Source organism: Colias croceus, chromosome 5 (genome assembly GCF_905220415.1).
Source record: "Colias croceus chromosome 5, ilColCroc2.1".
NCBI lineage: Eukaryota > Metazoa > Arthropoda > Insecta > Lepidoptera > Pieridae > Colias > Colias croceus.
Window position 1 is genome coordinate 10,872,775 of NC_059541.1, and position 27,012 is coordinate 10,899,786.

Consider the following 27,012-nt stretch of genomic DNA (forward strand, 5'->3'; position numbering starts at 1 on the left):
TTCTTAAATTTATTTGCTTGTCTTATAAAACTATGTATCCACTAACCTATTACATTTGTAATAAATACATGTACAATTAGATACAACTTATAATTAATTCACAATACAGTTCAATGTTCTCGTCAAAAACATTTGTTACCTTAATTATTGTAAGGTCCCTTATAGTAAATACGAAGCTTGGCTCTTATAAACTGTAGTTTCATAAATTATATACATTATTAATTATCAAGCTCGTTCCACTATAAAAACTTTTAATATTTTTCACTGTCATTTCACTGAACACATTTTCACTGTTTAGTTAATATAGTGTCGTTGTTCTTGTTGTTTCTTTTACAGTACAGTTACAGTAAGTGTTGTTTCTTTTACAGTACAGTTACAGTAAGTCCATCTATCTTTTTCTTATTACTTGTATCTTTCACTGACTCTTCTATTCATAAAGCGGCTGTGCAGGCGTTGGCCCCTTTGACTGCGCCGTGCGGGGCCAGGTAATGCGATAAAGGAATTGACTCCCTTCCTTTCCTGTTTCTATTACCTGTTGACAAAAGGTCATTAAGTATTTGGAATAACAACATTCAAATTTCTATACTTTAATTAGTTTAATCTTTAATCTATACTATAATATTATAAAGATGAATAGTTTGTTTGTTTGTTTGAACGCGCTAATCTCAGGAACTTCTGATCCGATATGAAAAAATCCTTCAGTGTTAGATAGCCCATTTATCGAGGAAGGTTATAGGCTATATATCATCACCCTAAGACCAACAGGAGCGGAGCAATGCGGGTGAAAACTAATGACATCGACCGTAAAAGTAGATGTTATTCAATTTTTAACGTCGTCAAACGTCGGCACCCACGTTCAATTATTTATAAAGAAAGTTTAATTATTGCGACTAATTATAGCAAGAATTTGGACTATCTGGTAAATTCTACAGAAACGGTTGACCTATTTACAAAAGATATCCTTCAAATTCCCACGGGAAAATTAGGTGGGAACCTGTCTCTGGACTTAAGGTATACAAATCCCGAATGGTAGATTCGACCCGTGTAATAGAATGTTATTTTTCACTTCAAAGGCAGGGGAAATAACAATGAACCTCATGATCGTAAGTCTTTATATAAATTCTCAATGAATGCGACCTAATTTAGCAGGCTTTGGCCTAATTTACCTAATTTTGTTGTTTATTTCGGTATTAAAGTTGGTTTTAGAAGTTTCAAGTTTTATTCTATAAATTACTTTCTTAACGATATGAAAAAGCTGTTTCAATATTGCAATAAATATGAATAATAACTAAACATATTTCTTTTTTGTTTCTGTGTACACTATCTACCTAATTTTGTAATTGTATTAACTTTCTGCTTTTCTTTTTTTGATTGCTTGGAAGAAATTGCTGCTAAACAATAAAGCCGCCAATTGCTTAGTATAATATCCTGATTTTGTCAAACTTTGTGTGTGCAATAAAGAGTATATAAATGAATAAATAAATAAAATAATTGAATAAACTACTCTACCTATGTGTTTATTCAACAGCCTCAGCTCAGCTGTGATTTAATTAGAAAATAAAACCAATATAACTAAATAGCATGCTTTTAAAAGAACAAAATTGGTTGATTTATTCTTATATTTCTATTACAACGACACAAAACATCAAATCATTCCCAAAATATTAAAAAAAAAACAACAAATAAAATGCGTAACATGTTTTTCATGTTAGCATTGTGTTCACTGATACATGCAAATCCGTTCCAACGAAGACCTATATTTGTACAGTTAATATCTAATATTACTTATAGAACTTTTTTGGGTATTAACTTCGATTTTTGGTATGTTTAATATCAATACAAATGCATAGCTTTTAAAAATAAAATATGGGAAGTATTTAGAAATTAAAGACTTTGTAACGGATTTTAAACGCGATTTATTCATTATATTATTTTCCCGACGTTTCGAACACTTTACAGCGAGCGTGGTCACGTGTAGATATAATACTCGCGTAAAATCAAAAACTACAAAATACTATATGGTAAATAATATAGAAATAAAATAAGTAGATATAACAAAAATTTATTACCTCTATGAAAAGGGAAAATTGTATCTTCGAATTTGAAGGAACATTCAACATCAATCAGAATTTATGTCTATTCAAACGTTGATTTCAAGATACAAATAAAACATTTTAATCTTGATTATATAACAATAGACTATTAATTGTTTATCCTTACATAAGAATAAGACGTCATTTCGTCTAATAATACCATATTATTGAATACTAATAAATTGTAACTAAGTCATCGAACATATTTGATGAGAGATATCTATAACAAAGAACTCTTATGAAAAGAGGGTTCTTATTCGAATAATACTATCTTGACTATTATTTTAGGCGTTTCTTGTAATAACTATTACAGATGTTACAATATTATGTATTTCTCTTGTTAGTTTGAGATCTATACCATATTATAATTGTAGTCCGATGTTTTTATAGAAAAACGGGGATTTGGTTTATATTCTTTTTATTCTATGTTCACTAATAAGATGTTGGTATTGAAGTTTTCTTATTTGAACCTTAACAACATTATCTAGTACCTAAGTTAAAAGTACCTCCATAATTTTGATTTGTAAACAGTTGCGTACACATTTAAAAAGAAAGGTATTAATAAGCCTTCCTCCTAATATTCTAAACGCGAAAGTTGTGAGGATGTGTGTGAGTGTGTTTGTTACTCTTTCACGCAAATACTACTGAACCGATTACAATGAAATTTAGCACACATATAGAGGGTAACTTGGATTAACACATAGGTTTTATCTCGGAAATCCCACGGGAATGGAAACTATGCGGGTTTTCCTTTGAAAACGCGGGCGAAGCCGCGGGCGGAAATCTAGTATAAATATAAACTTTAGCTGCCAGTAACACAGGTAGACTTTATATTTGCAAACACTAAAAATCATTTAATTTATTCCTTTTCGTTCCGCCTACACTATTCTTCGGTGGTGTAACTAAACCGATTTTCCTATAAATAAGAAATAGATTACGTATCTGATGACATATTCATATCGAGGCATTCATTCGACTGAACATCAGCCCATTCATCCAAAAATATTATGGCCATTGTGATTATAGGAAACTTCGCTATTTCCGACGGCTCTTTTTTCCTGGTTCGGAAAAATATGTTCGGGGAAGATATTTTTCTCAAATATGAATAATTTAAGAATAACGCTAAAAATAGGCATTTATCCAATACCCAATTTCCGTGAAAACCTTGAACATATTATGCACATTACGAAATTCATATTATGAAGAAGTAGGTATTGAAAGCTGTCGTTTTTATATAGCAAAGTTTGAAGAACAGACTACTCAAAACATTTAATTAAAAACAGATGTACGTCGGTTACAATCTCTGGACCGACAAATCTGCCCTTTGAATAAAAGAAGAAAAAGGGCTCGCATTTCAGGACCGAAAGTATAAGTACGGTTTCACATAATGTAAATTAGGACCTTGTAATGCGGGATTAAGGACCCGTAGTCCGTAGATAAACAAAATAACAGTGAGAATACTAATTAATTTGATACACATAGTACATTAAATTATTTAAAGGTTATTTTGTAGTATTCGAAATGATTTTTTTAAAATATCCTTTGAAAATTGGACTTTTGAAATCGCCACGACAGTGCCAAAACGTATAATTATACCATCCCGTTACAATTTTAACGATCCAAGTTCTAAATTCTATCGGTAGGTTAGTAGGTAGGTGTCTACCTGAGTTATACACAAATATGAAAAAAAAAACAATGTGTTTTTAATACACAATATAAGATTCGAAGAAGAATATTCTTTCATAATATTATGAGATAAAGTACCTTCAGTACTCTTGAAAAAAGGGAACAAAGTAAACGTAGACGTAATAATGAGGGACAAAAAATATCGATACCAGTTTAATATCGATAACAAAATATGTATTTTCCCGTTTCAGTTTTCACGTCATCGCTACATAATATAAAAATATTTCACAAAGTGTGTTATTTTGACTTTCTCTTGGATTTGTGATTACACGTAAGAAGTAATTATTTCTCTACGTTTTTGTTGGTGTAGTTAAGGGATATTCCCGTGGAAATAAGATATTTCACCGCGATATAGAGTAGCCTCTAGTCTCCTTACTATCTCCAGACACAAAAATCATATCGTAAAATACTCCGGTGCGATTTGAAAAATAGAGACAAACACACACACTTTCTCCTTATTACATTACGATAAATGGTAAAGCGGTTCTTGTATCTGTTTTAGAGTGTATTCAACGTATCGTGATGATGCATATAATCGTTGTTTTCGTATAACAATACATATTTGTCAAACGTATCATCGCAAAGCGTGCGGTCGAATGAGAGAGTCCTTAAAATGAACAGCTTGAATATTCGATCACCAGCTCTGGCATATTATGAAAGTCATACTATGTAGTTAGATTTACAAATGTACTGTTATTAAATTGAGCTTCGAGGAATATTCAGAGCGAACTGAAATAGAGTAATTCCTCGGGAAATTTTTGTATGAGCTTACGTACATTTTTGTGCATCAAAAATACTGATATTGATAGATTTGCCCGAATTTGTATAAATAAATATTAATAATTAATATATTTTACTAAATAATTAATTTCAAACACCACGTTATTTTGGTGCAAAGGATACAAAGTAGCTTGTGTAAAAATATAACGTGGTTGCTAAATCGAGAAATACTTAAGTTCTATTGAAAATCAATAATCCATCTAAAGTTACATCCGAAATTTTAATTGTATTTTTGTTAAAAATAAATGAATAAGTTTATGTAACTAAGATTTGAAATAAAATTCAATTTTTTCTATTCGCTTGAACAAACATGAAAATAATTTTTTCAATATACTTATTCTTGAAGAAGTTGAAATAACCTTTCTGCCTTATTACCAAACTTTTGTCTTTAGCACTAAATATAGAATAAACTTTGACTCGAAAAGCTTTTAATATAAACGATTAAAGACAAAATCTTGATAGTCGAGTAAATATCCCAAAATAGATGAATTTATTTATCAAGTTTCGGGTGGCATTGTCGTATTATTTACGTCTTGAACTATTAATTAATTTTGTAGTATAAAACTCTTCCGTTCCTGACAGATAGACTGATTGACGGACAACGCACAGCTGAAACATATAAGCTTCTTGGCTGAAACTACTGTGCGTAGAAAGGTGAAATTTAGTATAAAGGTTTCTTACGTAGATGATTTTTGGATATTCCATTTGTAAGGGGATGAAATAGGGGTCGCAAGTTAATAAAAAACTTCGTCAACTGTAAAAATTCAGTAATTAAAATTAAAAAAAATCATTCGGATACACATAAATATAAACAAATTTGTTATAAACTTCGTCATTTTTAATTTTGGAAACAGGGAAGATAAATTTGAAATTTGGTATGAGTGGAGAGTAAGAGTGGATTTTCTTAAATAATACGGTGAACGTAGAGAAAAAACTCTTATTTTAATTTAATTAAGTGTAATAAATAAAAACAAATATTACCTGTGTAACGGGCCGCGCGACAACGACAGCTGGCAGGGCGGGGTGTGCGCTTCCCACCGTGGTGTTTTGTGAGCCGCTGCTAAACACAATCCTCACCTTCTAGCCCATCCAACTCTGGAAAAATATTGTTTATTTAATAACTGAAATAACTACCTACCAGGTTTATCGAAAAAGGTCAAATTGATGCGAGCTTGTCGGGCTTCAAAGTATTCTTAAATATGCAACCTAAATAAATTACCTACTAGATTACGACTATGCGAAAAAAGTTTTTAAAAATTAGCTTGTTTGGTAAAGTGTCCTAAAATATGCAACCTGTATAAAGTGCTAAGTGCGTCTAGTTTTATATAAATCCGGACATTTTTCAATTAAGTACCTTTCACATAACATTTATTACAAAGATAAATAAACAAAGTCGCTGCCACTGTCTTTATCTCCCTGTGTATCTTTAAAACTACACAACTGATTTTTATGTGGTTTTGGTATTTCACTTGTTAAGTTTGAGACAAAGCAGACTCAGACGCGGACAGAAAAATTATTAACCCTTAAAACATGACGTTGAAATAACTCCGTTCAAAATGAAGATACGTAAGTAGACCTTTTGCTAACCAAGCAGTATCTTTGGATGTTAAAGTCACAAACATGCAATTTAAAAAATATTTTCACCAAATCAACTTCAAATTTTCCAAGGAAATGTAATAAGTTTCCTTTGATGGCAAATATTTTAATCGGATTTAAAACTCCATCTATTAATTTCTTCAAGAACATTTTAAATATATTCCAGCAAGCGTTTTACAAAGTAGTTAAAGTATATACCAATAACTCGTTTATTCTCAGTTTTTATTTTTACAAAATTGATGAATAAACGCAACTATTTATTGATTTCTGAGAAACTTTATTTGTGTCATTTGTGTGTACATGTTAGAGTTATTGTTAGTGTAACAAATATATTCTATAAACATATTTTTGTCGCATAATTAAAACGTCGATATACGTAGTTTTTATTTCAATATCAAATTCCAATAAAATTAACATTAAAAAACATCTTACGAAATGAAATGAATTAAAATTCATGTACCTAAAGTAATAAACTACAATATAATATTATAAAGTCTACTCTTCAGATTATAATGCTGTTCTGAGACAATATTAATTAATATTATTAAGTATGTCTTCCTTGCTAGAAATGCGCTTAAATTTGCATTGTCACTGAATTATAAATTGCACACCTTCTTGAATTATTTTGATGCATTTTCAAACGACTTCAAATAAGGATATTCTCATTTTCACTGTATTTTTTTTGCGTTTGTTACTTTAGAACTTACGACTTGGTGAACCGATCTTCCAGTTGGTTCCATTTAAATTTTGTCATGTTTACCAAATGGTGACATTTGGTACTTATATTTATAAAATGTTAATAATAATGCAGGCTTTTAATAAAACCTGTATCATGTAAGCTAGTATGAAGAGCTATTTCTTAGGAAATGTATTAGTACAGCAGTAAATTATATCTAGTACTAGCGGTCCGCCGCGGCTTCGCCCGTGGTACATATTAACGTTTTCTCTACATAAGAACCATCCTCGTACTTCAAGGAATATAATAAAAAAAGAATTATCGAAATCGGTTCAGCCGTTCTCGAGTTATGGAATTACAACGAAAAGTGGCATTGATTTTTATATATTAGAATAGATGGAATTGTAATTTGTAATCCCATTTGGTTTGCAATTATTAGATACTAGTGCTCTCAATCCTCGTACACAATGTAATGTAATTCGAAGCCATTGTATCACTACATAGTATAAAACAAAGTCGCTTTCTCTGTCCCTATGTCACTCTGTATGCTTAAATCTTTAAAAACTACGCAACCGATTTTGATGCGGTTTTTTAAATAGATATAGACGATTCAAGAGAAAGGTTTTAGTATATAATTTATTAGGTTTTAGACAAAGTGGGCCAAGCCGCGGGCGATAAGCTAGTAAATTATAAACCAAATAACGTATGAGAAATTAGTTGATGTTTGACAGTTTGATTTATAAATCTCTATTAAATAATAAAAAAAAAAAACTTTCAAACTGTTTCATGTAATTCATGTAATCATTAAAAGTGTTGGACAACTTTTGAGAAAACTTTCATCGGTGAATTTTTTATAAACATACCTACTTGAATACTTTCTTTTTGTAAACTGATAAGTAACAAAAAAAAATAGTATAACACGAAATCGCTGTGCCCAATAGTTATTTAACAGAAGAAAAACTTATTAAAAAAGACGAAAACGTAGACATTTGAGAAACTCAATTTAATCTTAAATTACATAAGAAATTTATATTCTGTATCCGTAAATGCAACGAACAGAATTACATTCCAAGGATATATGCATGTTGCTATTCCAAAGACATTCCCAAATTTCAGTACGAAAACTAGTTTCCTAAATGCTGTTGACTTAAGGAAATCGGTGAAGATTTATGTCCCTATTTTCTTTAGACAGTATTCGAATAGAACTGGAAATATATGAGTATAAATTTAACAGTCTTAAGGCTATTTGTAACTCTTTAAAAGGAATTAATCGATATTGACTGCCCGTCTGGATATGAAAGATACATAATACATATAGGGAAATAGAATTTGAGGCAAGGCTATTTTTGAGATATTTAAAAAATTTATTATATAAAAATAAAGTTTTGTGGTTTATGGTATCGATTTTAACCAAAAACTATATAACTTTATAACTAACATAATCGGTGTACATACATAAAAAAATAAATACCGGCCGAATTGACAACCTCCTCCTTTTTAAGTCGGTTAAAAACCAATTTCAACAATTTTTTCAACAACAGAAAGGTTCATTGTTTATGAGTGTGTCTGATTTGTTTCTATCCAAGCAAAGCTGGACCAAGAGGCTAGTTCAGAAAGAAAATTGAGTACACAAATATTTTTACAATGTTTTATTCTTTAAAACATGTAATATGAGTGCATGTAGCGAAAGCAAAGCAAATTGGATGCCTTTTTAGTTTTTATTCGAGTTTAGTCTATTATGAAAATACTAAAGATATTTTCACAAGCTCATAGGATTAATATAACGGCTACGAAACATCTAAAGAATGGATTGACTAGGAAAATCTTTTTTAAGATTTATAATAGAACATAATAAAATTAACAAAAACAAAATGTGAGTTCTGTTAGTTGAATTAGCCGGGTCCATACAGAGCAAGCAGCCTTGCGAATCCAGTGCTGCGCGAATCAGCTCGTTCCGTTTGGACGTGCCTCGGCAGAGGAAAAATGACCCTTGGTCTTGCCATGTCCACATTGATAGAGCTGCTTTGCGCAGCAAATGCTTCGCGAGGCTGCTCGCTCTATGGGGACCTGACTAATAACTGGCTATTGTATCTAATAGTTATGAATCATTATAATATATCAGTACATATATTTGTATATTCTACCCTTGTATGCCGCGTATACGGTGATAAAGTATCTTATCCTGTTCTATGAGTTCATTAGAGAGGAAATTAAAGTTTATCCTGACTCCACAATCCATACTAATATGCTAATGCGAAAGTAACTCTGTCTGTCTGTCTGTTACTCAATCACGCCTTAACTACTGAACCAATTTGCATGAAATTTGGTATAGAGTTATTTTGATACCCGAGAAAGGACATAGGATAGGTTTTATCCCGGAAATCCTACGGGAACGGGTTTTTCTTTGAAAACGCGGGCGAAGCCGCGGGTGGAAAGCTAGTAAACTATATATTTTCCACAAAACTAACTGACTTGATTGAACATGACAAGCAAAAATAAATTCTATGCCCATTAGCAAAAACGTGGATTTTTCCAGGTGAAATATTTCAATATCTATGTAGTATCTTTACAAGACAAAATTACAATTAGTATTTTATCAAAATCCATCAAGTTGATCGTCAAACAAGCAAGCGAACGTCACATTGATATTAATAGAACTTCCACACTCGAACTAAATCTACAAGCAAACAAGCAAACTAGACAAATATGAGAGTATACACATACAGAGAATACAGTATGAATTCCAATTCCCTTGTCTATTGAAAACGAATCAATCAGAATCTGTTTAATTCATCGCAACTATACTTCAGAGAGATTTATGGCTAAACGTATTGATACAGTAAATCTGCGTCAGAGCCTGTAAACTACACTTTGGCTTAATAAAGGTATGGACTTTGTAATGAAATCCTGATGGTATTAATTTTATTTTTTCGGACTTCTCGTCTATATAGCTTATGAAATAGACCTTAATTAAAATATAATCGAAATAATAATCTATACTTTAATATTATAAAGCTGGAGAGTTTGTTTGTTTGTTTGAACGCACTAATTTCAGGAACTGGTCCGATTTGAAAAATTCTTACGGTGTTAGATAGCCCATTCATCAAGGAAGGCTATATATATATAGGCTATATAATATGATCACGCGAAGACCAACAGGAGCAGAGCCACGCGGTTGAAACCGCGGAACGCAGCTAGTTAAAATGCAATTTAAATAGTATGTTTTTTTATTTGTTGTTGTAAATCTAATGCTGAGTAGGCCTTTGCTTGTATTTCGTGTGATTCGCTGCAGCGTGTCTCGATTTTTTCTTCAGATTAAAAGGAAGTGGTTGAAATTTCATCTATTCTTTCAGTATTATCACTAAATGCCTAGTTTTAATACTCCAGTTAACTTTTAGTGCATTTCTAGTGCTATCTATATAAGTTTATATTCAAGATAGAACATACATGTTAGCGCGTTTAATTTAACGATAAAAATATGTTTTAAAAGTAAAATCAATTGCTTAACTTAATTAATTATTTTAATAATAATCAATTGCATAAAAGTATTAACAATCATTTAATTATCAAGTATTAATAATATTTCATGTCGTATTTAAAATAACGATCAAAACAACACAAATAACACCTGCGCTGACTCACACAGTCACACCACTCGAATAGTTGTTTTGATCGATAAATAACGGTCGACTGCAGTTGCGAGTCATTCTTGTCTTGACTTTGGTCGAGTAAAGATGTCTAAGAAATATTATATCAGTATTTAATTACGTAATACAACCGCGCTTTAACATACATAAGCTGCTTTTTAATCGAAGAATAAGAAGTGATGGTATATTTGACACTATACCATAGTTTGATGTTAATTAACGACATTTATGATTTATGAATATTTTTAACCGACTTCAAAAAAAAGGAGGAGGTTATCAATTCGGCCGGTATGTTTTTTTTTATGTATGTACACCGATTACTCCGAGGTTTCTGAACCGATTTACGTGATTCTTTTTTTGTTCGATGCGGGATGGTGTCGAATTGGTCCCATAAAAATTTTATTCGGATAGGCCCAGTAGTTTTTATTTTATGAGCATTTTTGTCTGTATTTGTAAATGAAAATAAGTTTGAAGTCGGTTGTTTTTAACGCAGTCACTTGTGATATAACAAGAGATACCTTAAAAGTCTTAAACCTACAATAATTAAATAGTAAATTTGTATTGTGCTGAATTGTCTATATCTAAGTCTATGTCCAAGTAGAAGTGGTTATTAATTGGCGTGGGCAGCAAAGCTATTTCGAGTGGCACTTTAGACAGTGAAGCTTTAAATGCTTCGAGGTTTGTATTGAATGCACTTAAATGTTCGTGGAATTAAATAAAGGTCGTGGAGAGTGTAGAACACAAAACATATAAATAGAGGTATAAAGAGGTGTAGAAGTCAAGCATTTGAGGTGCAGTGATACTGACTCGTGGTTAGTTCTTTCTTGTGGAATGTAGAATGTTTAATAGAATGTTTTTCAGTATGTTCAACGTAAATGTAGTCAAGATGTTGGATAGATTGCATCTTCTTTAGATATTCAACATCACCAGTGGCCTGTATATAGGAATAATTTTTTTGGTACTTACTTTGTAGACCTATAATTTGATATAACCATTATGACCTCAAAGAATAGACATTAACATTTTTATATCCATGTTGGATAACGTCGAATCTGATAAAATCAAAGGACTATAGAAATCGTCTATGAGGATTGAACAAATAATATAACTAGGTACTGTACAGTCGTCATACTTCCACTTCTCTCAACAATACAAATGCGCTCATGCTTGTATAATAATACTTTAAATATAAATGCGTATATAGTATATACCCTGCTCAAGTGTCTGAAGCCTTCTTGAGACCGTCATATCTGAAGTTACCTATTCTTTATTCGCATTTATACAATACTAGCTTTAATCGTGTAGTCACAGGGAATTCAGGTACAATTCCGAGACGGGCCGCAGACTGCAACCGCAGGCGACACTGTGGCTACCGGCTGCGGTTACCGCAATGCTGCCTGCGGTCGCTATTCCAACTGCGGCTGCATGCCGTGGCTGCACAATGCACAGAACCGTGTCTAAATGATATAAACAAAAAAGACAAAGATAGTTTGTCACTTCCGCGCAGGTGGCATTTGCATACTGCAGTCTGCGGTCGCTGTGCGCCGCGGCCGCACGCTGCGCGTTGCGTCTGCAGGCAGCAGTGTTGCCGCGCTTGGAATCAATTTCATAGATGTTCATAGAAACAAGTGGTGTCGCTTGCAGTTTGCTGTTGCAGTTTGCGGTCTGCGGTCCGTCTCGGACTTGTACCTTTCCGATCGAAATGAAATTTTTTCACCGCACAAACGTAGCCAGACACTCTTTAGTCTCCTAACTATCTCCAGATCAACTTCATCATAATCATAACACCGCTTCATTGTCACCTGAATAAACTACCACACTTTCGCATTTATAATATACCTACTAGCTTTCCGCCGGCGGCTCCGCCCGCGGTTTCAAAGAAAAACTCGCATAGCATCCCGTTCCCGTGGAATTTTCGGGATAAAATCTATTCTATGTTACTCATGGATAATGTAGCTTTCGAATGGTGAAATAACTTTTAAAATCGGTCTAATAGTTTATGAGCATTACAATCAAACAAAGAAAAAAACTAACAAAGTTTTCCTCTTTATAATATTAGTGTAGAAAAAATAAATAAAGCATCATATAATAATCTGTTTCTAAAGAATGTCGTGGAAATAAAAATCACTCTGTTGAACAACACCAGGACAATGAAAAAGAAACAATTTCAGTGAACACTACGATACTATCTTAAAGCTTTTAACCTCGTTTGATGAGAGGCTTAAAAAACTTGAGGAAAGCAATAAAGGAGCTTCCAAATATAAACAATAAAAATGTCGAACACATTAAAAATTATGGCATGGAATGCAAATGGACTGCTAAAACATCAGAATGAACTAACAGCAGTCCTAGACATAGAAAACATTGATGTATGTCTCATCTCAGAGACACATTTCAACAAAGAATCCCACGTAGAAATCAAAGGCTACAAAGTTTATCACGCGCTACATCCCCATAATACATCAAGAGGAGGAAGTGCTGTCATTATAAAGGAGAACATCTACCATTATCAAGTAAATAAATACGAAAAAGAAGAAATACAAGCAGTGGCGGTCAGTGTAAAAACTAAGCATTGTCCTATAACCATTTCATCCATATACTGTCCACCAAGGTATTCCTTGAAAGCAGATCATTACAAAAGCCTTCTACACGATCTTGGAAACAGATTTATATTAGGAGGTGATTTTAATGCTAAAAATGTATACTGGGGTTCAAGACTGACCACAACCAAAGGAAGAGAGTTACTATGTGCTATTAGAGATACACAGTGTAAAACTTTATCGACGGGTAAACCAACCTATTGGCCAACCGACCGACAGAAAAAACCAGACTTAATTGACTTTTTTATTTATAAAAATATATCACAAAATTTTCTTCACATTGAGGAAGGTTATGACATGAGCTCAGACCACTCGCCTATCATACTAACTATAAGTGAGAGCATAATAATGAGGGAAAGCCATCCTACTTTAGTAAATAAATATACTAATTGGGAAAGCTTCAAAAAGGACTTGGAATCTGTGATAGAATTACATATTCCTTTAAAATGCCAAGAAGATCTGGAGCATGAAATCAGAAAATTTATTGTTGATATACAGAAAAGCGCTTGGAATAATACACCTCCTGTTAGAAAAAGCAAAAGATCCAATAATTATCCGCCAGAAATAACAAATCTTATAGCCAAAAAAAGACAACAAAGACAGATATGGCATCATACGAGATTTCCACATGATAAAACAGTCCTTAATAATCTTACTAAAAGACTGAAAAGAACAATTCAAAAGTTTCAAGATGAATCAATGGATATCTTCCTTAGTCAGCTAACTAGTGATCGTACAACAGACTACTCCCTTTGGAAAACCACAAAAAGTTCAAAAAAACCAATAACGCATATCCCACCAATCAAAGATGTGAATGGGAAGTGGGCAATCAGCAACGAGCAAAAAGCAGCAATATTTGCACAACATCTGGAGCAAATTTTCAAACCCAATGAAGAGAATGAACACTTCGCTTTAGTAGAAGAAACAGTAAATGATGAGCTAGAAATAAGACTAGTCACTCCAAGAGAAGTATCCAGTGAAATTAAACGACTTAGCCGAAAGAAAACACCTGGCTATGATCTCATTACTGGAGAAATCCTTAGAAACCTTCCGCGGAAGGCTATTGTCAAACTAACTACAATCATTAATGCTACCTTTAGGCTTAAGTGTGTGCCTGATGTGTGGAAAATAGCCGAAGTAATAATGATACCAAAATCTGGTAAACCGCCACATGAGACTACTTCATACCGGCCGATCTCTCTGCTGCCGATCATGTCAAAATTATTTGAAAAACTATTCTTGAAACGGTTAAAACCCATAATCGAGGAAAGAAACTTAATTCTTGAGTACCAATTTGGATTCAGAGAACGCCATTCTACAATAGACCAAGTACATAGGATAACCAATATAATTGAAAAGGCTCTAGAAGAAAGAAAAGTTTGCTCCACGGTATTTTTGGATGTGGCGCAAGCATTTGATAAAGTATGGCACGAAGGGCTTATATACAAACTAAGAAATATGCTCCCAAAACAGTTTGCTGACATCTTAGAGTCTTACTTATCACAACGTATGTTTAGAGTAAGGCAAGATGATGCATATTCAGAGCTTAAGCCTATAAAAGCGGGAGTACCGCAAGGAAGTGTCCTGGGTCCTATTTTGTACTTGTTGTACACTTGCGATATTCCTGAGTTAGAAAACAACACCATTGCAACATTTGCGGATGACACAGCTATAATGGCTACAGGTGACACTCAAGAAGAAGCAGTAGAAAAAGTTCAGTCAGCTGTTAATACGATCTTTGACTGGACGAAAAAATGGAGAGTAAAACTCAATGAGTCTAAATCTATTCACATAGACTTCACAAACAAAAAGCCAAATTATCATCCGGTATACATAAATAATCATGTAATACCTTATCAAAATATAGCTAAATATCTGGGTATGACTCTAGACGCAAAGCTTCGCTGGAAGGCTCATGTCAAAAAGAAACGCGAGGAGCTAGAGCTTCGCTATAAAGCTATGTACTGGCTAATTGGCAAGCATTCTTCACTCTCAAAGCAAAACAAGTTACTCTTGTATAAACAAGTCCTTATGCCTTTGTGGACTTATGGTAGTCAGCTTTGGGGCTGTACCAAACAAAGCAATATCACTATCATACAACGATTCCAAAATAAAGTACTGAGAGAGATCGTGAATGCTCCTTGGTACATTAGAAATGACGACCTACATCGGGACCTTAAAGTAGATCTCGTCACGGACATAATTAAAAAGAACGCCGAAGCTCACGAACGCAGACTTCACCATCATGTGAACGTCGAGGCTATCCAGCTCCTTGACAACACGGACATAGTGAGAAGACTGAAAAGGACAAAACCTTTTGAGTTAGTTTAGTGAAGTGTCAGTGTAATATAGTGATTGCTATTCATAAAGAACACATGAACAAAGTGTCTTCGCCTTAAATAGAGACATTAAGAAAAGTGTTAATGGACACATTCTTAGACATACTATACCTAGCAAATTAAGTTAGATTTATATTACTCATTAGCCTATAGTAAAAGGCTAGATCGTAATTTTCAATAATGATACCTTAGGTTCATTATTTTAGGTAAAAAAAAAAAAAAAAAAAAGTGAACACTACGTACAAAACACTTTTAAATCAACAAACAATAGATATTTATAGACCTATAAATACGATACAATTTTTTGTTACGTACGCGTAGGAGATTTTCCACTCTTGCTTGTAAACTGAGAAAATTATTAAGCTGAATTTATGTTTAGTTTAACTAACTATATTTAGGACTTTGTTATAATACCTATGTAGATTCATGAAATTATTCTAAGTAAATAATTTTATCAATGAACTAAAGCGTTCTTCGATTTCATTTGTTTTAATAAATGTACTTAATAGGGAATTGGTAATTGCATTAGTGCAGTAGAGTGTCAATAATATTATAAAATTGACAAATTACAACATTATTTTTTATGTTATTTTTAAAACTGGCTTTTTATAAATTGAATTTATGTACAAAAGCTTTCGACAAAATTCATTATTGATAAATTATAATGAACACAGCATTAATCCTTTGAAAGCATTTTTAATCATCATATTAATTATATTAAGCATCAAAGATATCATTTTGTCTTCATTCATTTTGTATATGCTTATATTTTATAAAATGCATTTATAAAAGCTTATTTTTTATTTCACTAAATCATATCTACGAGTTTCTTTAAATTTTAATAATGTTCCAAGTTATGTTTTATATACTTTTCAAATAAAACGTTAAAACGAATATAAGTACCTACTTATAACTAACTAATAACTTCTGTTATTTTCAACAGAGATAAGTAAATTCTACGCAACATAAACTTTCATTAATATGTGACGAAACATAAGCCCACTAAAATACTGCTACGGGATTAATATTATGTTCTTATACGGAAAAAAAAAACAAATAGGTATACCTATCAATTTTCAAAGTATGCACGCTTTTCATGTAATCTGTATATGGATATGCGCTATCATATTTTTATTTAAAAACATCTTCAGCTGATTTGAAGTGATAATTTTTTTATTTACGAAACGGTTTACCTTTTGTAAATAAATATTTACATGCGTATAAACATTGTGAATCCCGGAAGGATTTATTTAAACATAATTCCTCTTCACATTTTGCGTTTTAATAAGTAACAATCCGAAACCACAAGGCTAAAATAGTTCCGGCTTGAGTCGACTTTTTGCTCCTATGTGAAAGCGGGTGGATCATAAATATGAAGCCATTTTGCCAAAACATCCTTTGAATTAACTTCAATAATTGCCATAATTTTCAGCTGACCCTTTAGTTACCTAACCTGAAACTTGAGTTGACCGCTAAATCTAAAAAATGTAAAAAAATCATCAAAAAGACTTTAATAAAATCAACATGGTGCCGAATTATGTCAAGCAACTTGTCTTCAATGTTACGAATACTCTATTTTAAAATTTCTTAGAAAACAAGAAATTAAAACATTTTTCTTGTTCTAAGCTTTGTAACTGTCTTGTTTTTTTAAGAAATTAATATTCAATATTGATTCAGACTCTTGATAATGATTTTCCATAACAAATAGTCACTGGAACTGAATCACAGTAGTATCAGGATATTGATGTTTACCATCTAGCCACAAATCAACTGTTTGGTACTACAGTATCAATGATTATTCGGAACAAAGACAAAGCGATGAGTAGTTCCTACATTTCTGCACTTAAAACATTTATTTACTCAATTATACTTCTTCTAGAAGCACTTTTGAAACGTCATAACATATTTTTACAATAACAAATTTCTGTTAAATTTTAACTTTTATTAATTGAGCAAAACTTAACAATCATCAAAATACAGAAAAGAATATAAATTACTTCCACAGTTTCTTCGTAGAGTAATTTTGTTCTTCATAACTTGGATTCCTTACAATGCCTACAGGTTATAATGATACCTATTTTAAGGCAATGCATTTCTTAATCATAACTGATGTTTGATTATACTAGAGTTGATACATATCAATAGATATTCAAGACTGATTTATTCAAGAAGATCGAGCCTGAAATAGGCAATCTATCTACACATACATTTGATGGATTAACAGTAATACATCTTGTATCAAACGGTGATACTATATGGACAATATTAACATGAATATTGAATAGGTCCGGTGGCATATTATAATGGACTTGGTGCCATTTGATTCTCTTCAACAAATAATATTAATTCATATTTAAAATCTAAAGTAATGAAATAATCTAGATGTAGTATACAGTTTATATTGTAGTGTAAGCTACATGCTCTATATTTCGGTTAATATAATATACTAGATTTCCGCCCGCGGCTTCGCCCGCGTTTGCAAAGGAAAACCCGCATAGTTCCCGCTCCCGTGGGATTTCCGGGATAAAAACTATCCTATGTGTTAATCCAAGTTACCCTCTATATGTGTGCTAAATTTCACTGTAATCGGTTCAGTAGTTTTTACGTGAAAGAGTAACAAACATCCATACATCCATACATCCATACTTACAAACTTTCGCCTTTATAATATTTATTATTAGATTATAGATTGGAAACCTTCCAGCATATTTGGAATCTTAAATTCAAAATTTTGATATAATATAACATGTACATTACTTAAATAGTAAGATTCTGAAAAAGTTATCAATATTGATACTTCAAATCACAAAGCTGCGATTCACGTGTAGATTTCTTTTATTTCTCTTATAAATTGTATACTTACTGATGTTTGAAATATTAAAATGCCCAAAACGGATTAACTACTTTAAATACTTGGCTCATACAAAATGAGGATCTTATTTCAACTTTAAGATTATTATTAACTAGTGGTCCGCCCCGGCTTCAATCGTGGTACATATTTCGCAATAAAAGGTAGCCTATGTCCTTTCTCGGGTATCAAAATATCTCCATACCAAATTTCATGCAAATTGGTTCAGTAGTTTAGGCGTGATTGAGTAACAGACAGACATACAGAGTTACTTTCGCATTTATAATATTAGCATGGATTTCGGTTTGGTAATTTTGGTTACGATCTAACTTTTTAGTTACGAATATTATTGTATAGGTACTTAATTAACTTTGCCTCCAATTACAAAATATGAAGTTGGTCTATTTTCTTGTGTTTTATAATATTGCACGAATATTTTATTCACAGGTTACGGTTACATATTTTAACGAATTTAAAAACGAATTTCTTACCAGTGCGTCCAGTGTGGCTGCCCCTTATAATACAAGCAGTAACGTCTTGGCTGGAAGGCGGCGGAGTCGCCTGCTTGCCCTCGGACTTCTCAGGGAAACACCACCTGGAAAACTATCGTAATTAGATCGTTATCGTTATTTAGATTACGTGCAAAAGTTTGTTGTTATAATATAGTATTTTGTCTGCGAAAATTTCTATACTGGTTTGGTTATACCTAATGGCAAAGAAGAAACTGACTTTCCAGATACAGTTATAATTCGGAAGCATAAATATATACACATGATTTTATGGATACGAATACATATTTGGGTTTAGTTTTAAAAGCAATCTGAGAATGTAAGCCTTTTTACTAAATGAATATGTAAATATGACGATTATAATCATAAGAACACGAAATTTTGTAACCCCCATCGTTCCTATTGTTACAAGTATTAACATTTATAAGTTCAAAGAGAACCTTGTAAATATTGATTGACCAATAATAAAAATATTAATCACAAAATAAATCACTGCTGCAAAGTTACCTGAGCAGCTTACAAGTCTTGAAGAGGCTGATGAAGGCCTGTCGGAACTTGCGGTTCATGAAGCAGTAGGTGATGGGATTGCAACAGGAGGAGCAGTAGGCCAGAAGTTGTAAGGAGACAATGCCCTTGGATCCGACGTACTTGTATAGCTCGTCGGGGTAGAAGAGATAGATCTGGAAATAAGACTTAATTGAGATCGTATAGTTAGATCTGAAAATAAGATTTATTATTTTAAAAATTTATCACTTATTTTGAGTTTTATGTAGCAGTATTGTTGATGTTTAGTTTGAATTTAATTTTGTTGAATAAATTCATTTTGAGGTGATTTCCGGTGAATGTGAATGTCTGGAATCGGGAAAATATGAAACATTTTAAAACTTCTGATTTCTATCATGTAGCTTCTATAAAGACAAAGATTGCTAACTCTTTATTCAATAAAGGATACAAAATACGAGGTCAGTTATTTTTTAATAAAATGGTATTGGAATACTATGTAGACCAGATATTTTCCAATATAAGCAAAACGGTTTGTTTTGTATGGCAACAAAAGCTGAAAATATATTTTTATTGTATCTGTAATGATACTGATAGTAATAGAAGTTAATAGTTACTTTCAATACGTGTTTATATAACAATTTTATATTATTACTATCTTCTGTGTCCAAAAATTTTACCAACACTGCTCTGCTCCTATTGATAATATATGGCATGGCGGCTTATAACTATCCTCGATAAATTGTCTATCTAACGATAAACATAACGGAAGAATCTTTAAGAATTTTCGAGCCGTAGTTTCAGAAATGCGCTCGTTCAAACAAAAAAAAAAAAATATTTAGCTTTATAGTATAGTTCAGATTTTAACAGAAAATTAAATTGATTTGGAAATGTTTATGATTTTATATATAGATAATTTGTGTTGGCCTGGAATACAACTTTAAAGAGTAAAATAGAGATCAAAAATTCAAATACTGAGACAGTTTTTAATGTGACTCAGTTGGCTTAACATATTAAAACGTTGGGTACAAAGTTTTTTCAGAGATGTAAGTAGAATTTTTTAGGAAAGATTTTTTTTAAATTAACACAATTATGTTATACTTGCTATCAAAATATCTCTATACCAAATTTCATGCAAATTGGTTCAATAGCTAAGGCGTGATTGAGTAACAGACAGACAGACATAGTTACTTTCGCATTTATAATACTAAGTATGAATTATGTAAACCAAACAAACATTATAAAAGGTATTAATAACTTAATCTATCTATATTCAATATATCCAATATATCTCTAACAATCACGCTAAGTAAAATAAAAATAAAAAAGCCCTTATTGTCGATCTTAATTTAAATTAAAAAGCTTTTCTAACTATGCCTCAGAACTAATTACTACTAACATTTACTAACTAATTATACTTTATTAACTCAACAATTTAATCACGGTTAATTATTCCTAATAATATAATCCGACCTGTTGAAACTACAACTTCTGAACTAGTCAAATCATCAATTCTGTGCGTACTCTCCAATTGATTACGTATTATCTACATGTAGTTATCAGCTTTTCGGCTGAATTGTGGCCAAAAGATACTTGTAGTCTCGCCTATGATGTATAGACGTAGAAGTTCGTCAGAGCAACTTTTAACGATATGACTTGACCAGAACTTGTTAACTTTTGGCTTCTATTTGGGGCTTGTAACATATTACAGGCTTCTTGCTTAGTATTCGAAAGTTGTGTAACTATGAGTTGTTGTCTAATATATTTACCCGTCAGTTGCAAAATTGGTCAAGTGGTCTTTGTTGAATAGTGCAGATCTTTCAAAGTTACTTTTAAAAACGCAACGTACGAGGTTTCCTCAAATCCTATTTAAATAAAGAGTCTATACTCATAAATCGAAAAGACTTCGTATCGATGGGTAATGCAATCGTCCCCAAAATTGGGAATCCAATACTGACTACATTTTGTGGTTTGACCTTTGAAAATTTCATGATAATTTTATAGAGCTTTGCTATCACCTAGGACTGCTGTTCAAACAGAGGAATATTCCGTCTGAAACAGCGTTTGTGACTGATTCGTCTGTTGTGTGACATTATTGAAGTTTCTGAAAAATATATTTGTATACTGTTTGTGGGATTTGACCTTTGTTCTCATAGAGGCTGAGTCAAATTCTATATGTCAAATAATAATAAGCATCGTTGCTTGAAGGCAAAATATGTTTTCTGACTTCATAATTCTCAACGCAAATTCTCAAGGTATACGCTTTTACAACAGAATTCCTCATAATATTAAAGAGTTCAGTAGTTCTAAATTTAAAACTTATATAAAAAATGTACTTATTCAGAGAGCCTATTACAGTATTAAGGAATATATGGACGATAAAAACCCATGGAGGGTTGTCGCGTAAAAACCACAGGACAGTTCTTTGGCATATTATGATTATAATGTACATATAACACATATAATGTATTTTGTAAAATTAAATTGTAAAACTGACATGATTAAAAAGAGCAACTATGGAGTTTCTTGCCGATTCTTCTCCGTAGATACTGCTTTCCGAATCGGTGGTAAATGTTAAAATATGTAATGACGTTTCAAAAGTGCTTCTAAAAGAAGTCTAATTGAATAAATAAATGTTTGAGTTTGAGTTTGTTTGAGTTTGAGTTCAACCGACTTCCAAAAAAGGAAACAGAGTGTAGTATTTCTAATAGGGTATCCACAGAGCGAGCAGCCTCGCGAAGCAATTACTGCCCGAAGCAGCTCAGTCAATTGTTACGTGACGTCATTTTATCAGCCGAGCCCCGTCCACAATTAGAGCGGTTTCAGACTAGCGTATTTTTTTGCCCGTATACGGTCGTTTCAGCATACGCGCTTAAACGCGCGCTACATTACGCACTTCTAAAAACCATACTCGCGTAAACGGGCATATTTCGACGTATTCACTCGCACCGGTGGTGTCGTGTCAGTATCAACATGGATTCTGACGAAGAAACATTACTATTACGCACTTATACGAGCTTAGAAGGGCGTCAACGCTAGTACGAGTCGAGAGTGTGACAAAAGGCGCGCCTATACGCGCCTTCATGCGCTTCCAAAAACGAGCTCATACGCGCGTATAAAACGCTAGTCTGAAACCGCTCTAAGCATGATCGCTACACCGTGCAGTGACCGGGCCATACCTCGTCCGGGGCTCGATCTAACACTATAGGTAATATACTTTTCGCATGGATTGATTTATGTTTGTACGTCGTTGAAATGTCGACGGATATTGTTTCATCTTTTTCCGGGCTCCATAACGGCCCGTCCACGGCATGGAGTACCGTGAGTCCGTGAATCATACTTTACCAATCTGCTTCGCGAGGCTGCTCGCTCTGTAGACACACGCTTAGCTAATATCTAATGTGGACCAGTGGGTCCCAAATTCATTAATTGAAACGAATCATTGTTACACATAATATATTTATAAAAGCCCAAAGCCTTTTCATGCCACTCAACTGACATTTAATTTATTACAAAAGCATGCATTTATTATGTTCGAATTTAATTCATGGCTATGTGAATGTTAACACATGCTGAAAGCTTTTCATAACCGTTTGAAGGAAATCCACGAAATATAACATTAATATTATAAGATCTTTTCAAATAAGTAACATTTATGAATGAATTAATTTGAAAGAAGTTAGAATCTGAATTAGATTTAATACTTAAATAGTGTTTTATTAATTAAATTCGTATACACATAAAATTATATTATAGATGTCGCTCGCGTCCCATATAATTTTTCCAAGGAAATTCTAAATAAATAAATAAATAAATAACTTTATTGTCATAAAAAAATAGGTACAGCTTATATATGAATCCATAGGCTCCTGAATTAGTTAAATACTGTGTCTCAGGAGCCAGTGGCTTCTCCCATTAATTTCGAAACAGTATAGTTACCTACGTTATACAAAAGAAAATTTTAAAAATAACAAATAAAGGTAAGTGGAAAGCGCTTAAATGCTTGTGTGTGTATATGTGTGAGCGTGTGTGTGTGTGTGTGTGTATGTGTGTGTGTGTGTGTGTGTGTGTGTGTGTGTGTGTGTGTGTGTGTGTGTGTGTTTTCGTGTAAGTTGTGCTTTTATGTGTGGATATGTGAAAAAGAAAAAAAATGTGTAGTATATCTATATATTTAATATTTTTTTTTTATCCTTTCTTATAGCACGTTTTAAATTATAGATCCCTTAGCACGGTTTCAATTTCGTCGTAATCAAACTTCTCTAGCCACGTAAGTATACATCTTTTTATTTTATGATTATTCAATTGTTTAACTTTAATTTCCTTATTAACTTTATTGTACAGTAGAGGTGCAACTACTTTGTAGTGTTTCTGTGCGAATTTTGATTTTGTTATAGGAAACGGACACCGATCGACACGTTTGTTACTTTTGGGTAAGTATGGAACATCATTTTTATGGTAGCGACGTAAGATTTCAAAAATGAACAGTTTTCTTATACTAAGTACATTGGCTTTTTTATATACATCGGTTGTTGGGTGACTACATGGAAGTTTTAGACAAACTTTAAGTAATGCTCTCTGTGCACGCTCTGCTGCTATTAGGAGGGATTTGGATGCATTACCCCAAGCACAAATGCAATATCTTATAATACATTCGCACAAAGATTTATAAGTAGATATCACCAATTTTTGTTCTGCCACAGATTGTAAATTATTAAAAATATAAATTAGCTGACGTATTCTGGAAGTTAGTTTTGAAATATGCGAAGTCCAATTCAATTTATCATCTATCTCAACACCGAGGTATTTAATTGTATTAACCCGTGAGAGTGTAGAACAGTTGCAGGGGGCCACATAATTACTACGATTACATGGAAAGGTATGTATTTTAATAATCATGTCTTGACTTGGGGCACCTTTAGATGTCATACTGTAGCACATGTATTTAGTTTTACTAGTATTTATTGACAGTAGACTATTTTCGAGCCAACAGGTCACAACAGAAAGACACTTTTCAGCAAGCTCTGCCACAGTTCTCCAAGACTTTTCATGAACTAGTAAAACAGTATCATCGGCAAACATAAGAAGATCTAATCCAGGTAAGGTGATATCACATAGTTCGTTGATATAAACAAGAAAAAGGATAGGTCCCAAAGTACTACCTTGCGGGACGCCATATGAGCAATCTAGATAGTCACTTTTATGGCCCTCTACTTTTACTGACTGCCTTCTCCCCAATAGGTAGTCAGAAAACCAATCAAGCGTGATTCCCCTTATGCCTACATTCTCCAGCTTTTTCAGAAGGATGGGAATGGATACTGTGTCGAACGCCTTTTGCAGATCGAGAAATACACCTAAACACTTATACCCATTGTCTAGATATTGAACAATTTTTGAACTCAGCGACAAGACTGCATCTTCAGTTGAAGTTCTTTCTCTAAAGCCAAACTGGTTGACACTGAGAACATTGTTGCTCTCCAAAAACCTCATTAGTCTTTTTTTCACAAGTTTCTCTAGGATTTTAGATAGCGTTGAAATTAAAGAAATGGGTCTATAATTTGATGGATTGGTTTTATCTCCATTTTTAAAAATTGGGCTTACAATAGCTTTTTTAAAGGCTGATGGAAACACTCCAGTTTCCAGACTCAAATTGCACAAAAAACAAAAGGGTTCGGCAAGAAAATTTACAAATTTTATAAGTATATTAGCGGGAATATTATCCCAGCCGGGTGCGCTATGAGGTTTTAGGCTTAGAATAACATTTCTCACTTCAACTGGGTCAGTGGGGAGAAACGACATGGAATTGAGTGGTGAATTAGATTTTTTACAGTGTGCAGAAAGTTCATATTGTGTCGTGTTTAATTTTTGCAGAGTAAGATTCGCCAGCGTGCTACCAACAGAGGTAAAATAAGCGTTTACATTATTCAATGACCCAATTGGGTTGTTATCTGTTTGTAGAAGTTCTCTAGAAGGATCCTTTCGTTTTGACAAATTGCAGACATCTTTAATTACTTGCCATGTTTTTTTTATATTTCCTTTACTTTTGAGAAGTTGATCCTTATAATATTCCCTTTTAAGTGATTTTATGATACTATTGCAGACATTTCTATATTTAGTGTACCTATTTCTAAGATTTATATTATCTGGTGCCTTTTTGACCTTCATGTGTAGTTTGTTTCTCTTCCTTATCGACCTAACTACACCTATAGTAATCCAAGGTTTCAAAGGTTGAAGCTTCCTGTTTACTATTTTTGTTTGCGTATTTTGATTCATAAAGGACGAGAGTTTTTGAATCATCAAATCAGCAACAACATTTGCATCACTAATTACATATAACTCCTGCCATGTTTCCTCTGATAATGATTTTTCCATACCCATAAAATCTATAGTTGTTTTATGATACGTTTTGTTTTCCGCAAAGCATCTTTTAAGATTTACTCCAGTAATACATAGCAGAATAGGTGAATGGTCGGTGACCATTTGTTCAAAAACAAATGTTTTCCAAACATTTTGGCATTTGATCATGAAGTGATCGAGACACGATGTCAATCTTGTTGGTACATTAATTCCTTGATTTAGGCCATGCATGGCTAACAGATTCAGATACGTTTGTGTTACTGTAGCCAAATTACTAGACAATGTATCAATATTAATGTCGCCTGTAAATATAACGTTTTTAGAAGAGATAGTTTTTAAAGTTCTATCAAGCGATTCCAGAAACTTTGATGTATTTCTAAATGACGGAGGTCGATAAGAACATATTATAGTATAGTCAGGTACAATATTAACAACTAAACAGTTCCCCTCCGAAAATAAGGGTTCGTAAGCCGAGGCTTTGATGTCTTGACGAACGTATACTACCACCCCGTCATTTTGATTTAAACTGTTTCTCGTCCAAAAAACTTGATAATTATCCAAATTAGGAGGTGGATTTACAACACTAGTCCAACATTCTGTTAAAACAAAAATGTCTATAGTAAGTTCTAGGGTAGAAATAAAAGCCAGAAATAAATCAAAATTACAGTTAATGCTTCTGATGTTAACAGTCAAAACAAAAAAAGAAGCCTTATCACTTTTATCAGATTTCAGAAGAGATTGACAATCATTTGTATCACTAACCAAAAAGCATTCTATATTATTTGAATTATCTACTTCTGTTGTGATATAATTATTATCCATTATTTAGGTATATATTAATATAGTGCAAGATTATTTTTAAAATGAATAAAAACAACAGGAATATTATAAGTCGTCGTAAGCGTAAGCAGTTTTTGTAACCCGACAAATATAACATGATTATACAGGTGGTATAACAAATATTATTATTAATAAATATTAATATCTGAATTTTTTTATTTTGTCGCAAAGGATCTATCATCGTGTGTGTGTTGTGTGTAGATGTAATGTAATGATAGGTAATGTTGAAATATTTAATGCGCTTTCTGATAACAAATTTAAATTTAAATAAAGGTTTAACATTTTGATAATTATATACTAACATGAAACAACTTCTAAAAATATAAGAAAAACTTAAAACTAGTCACTTAGACTTAAGGTTCTCTATATCATCCTCATTATTAATCTTTATGAGAGGTGTACCTTCAGCTCTCCGTAGGTATATCTTTCCTCGAGACGTCCAACAGTATCTATATCCATAATTTTTTGCATATTCTCTAGCCATGTAAAATACTTTCTTAGTTTTAAAAGTCAAACTTTCCGACACAAAAATAGGCTTAACGG

The 27,012-nt window shown here is 32.6% G+C and overlaps 1 protein-coding gene across 1 annotated transcript in view; it reads right to left on the reverse strand.

Moving 5' to 3' along the window:
- Nucleotides 1-408: 408 nt before the first annotated feature.
- LOC123691758 (cholecystokinin receptor-like) overlaps nucleotides 409-27,012 on the reverse strand; it is a 124,089-nt gene continuing 97,485 nt past the window's right edge. Inside the window, exons 9-12 of the mRNA XM_045636305.1 lie at nucleotides 19,282-19,454; nucleotides 18,757-18,860; nucleotides 5,541-5,654; nucleotides 409-532 (exon numbers count right to left, since the gene is read on the reverse strand). Of these exons, the coding sequence (XP_045492261.1) occupies nucleotides 5,620-5,654; nucleotides 18,757-18,860; nucleotides 19,282-19,454 (312 nt within the window). The 3' untranslated portion in view covers nucleotides 409-532; nucleotides 5,541-5,619. The remainder of the gene's footprint in view (nucleotides 533-5,540; nucleotides 5,655-18,756; nucleotides 18,861-19,281; nucleotides 19,455-27,012) is intronic.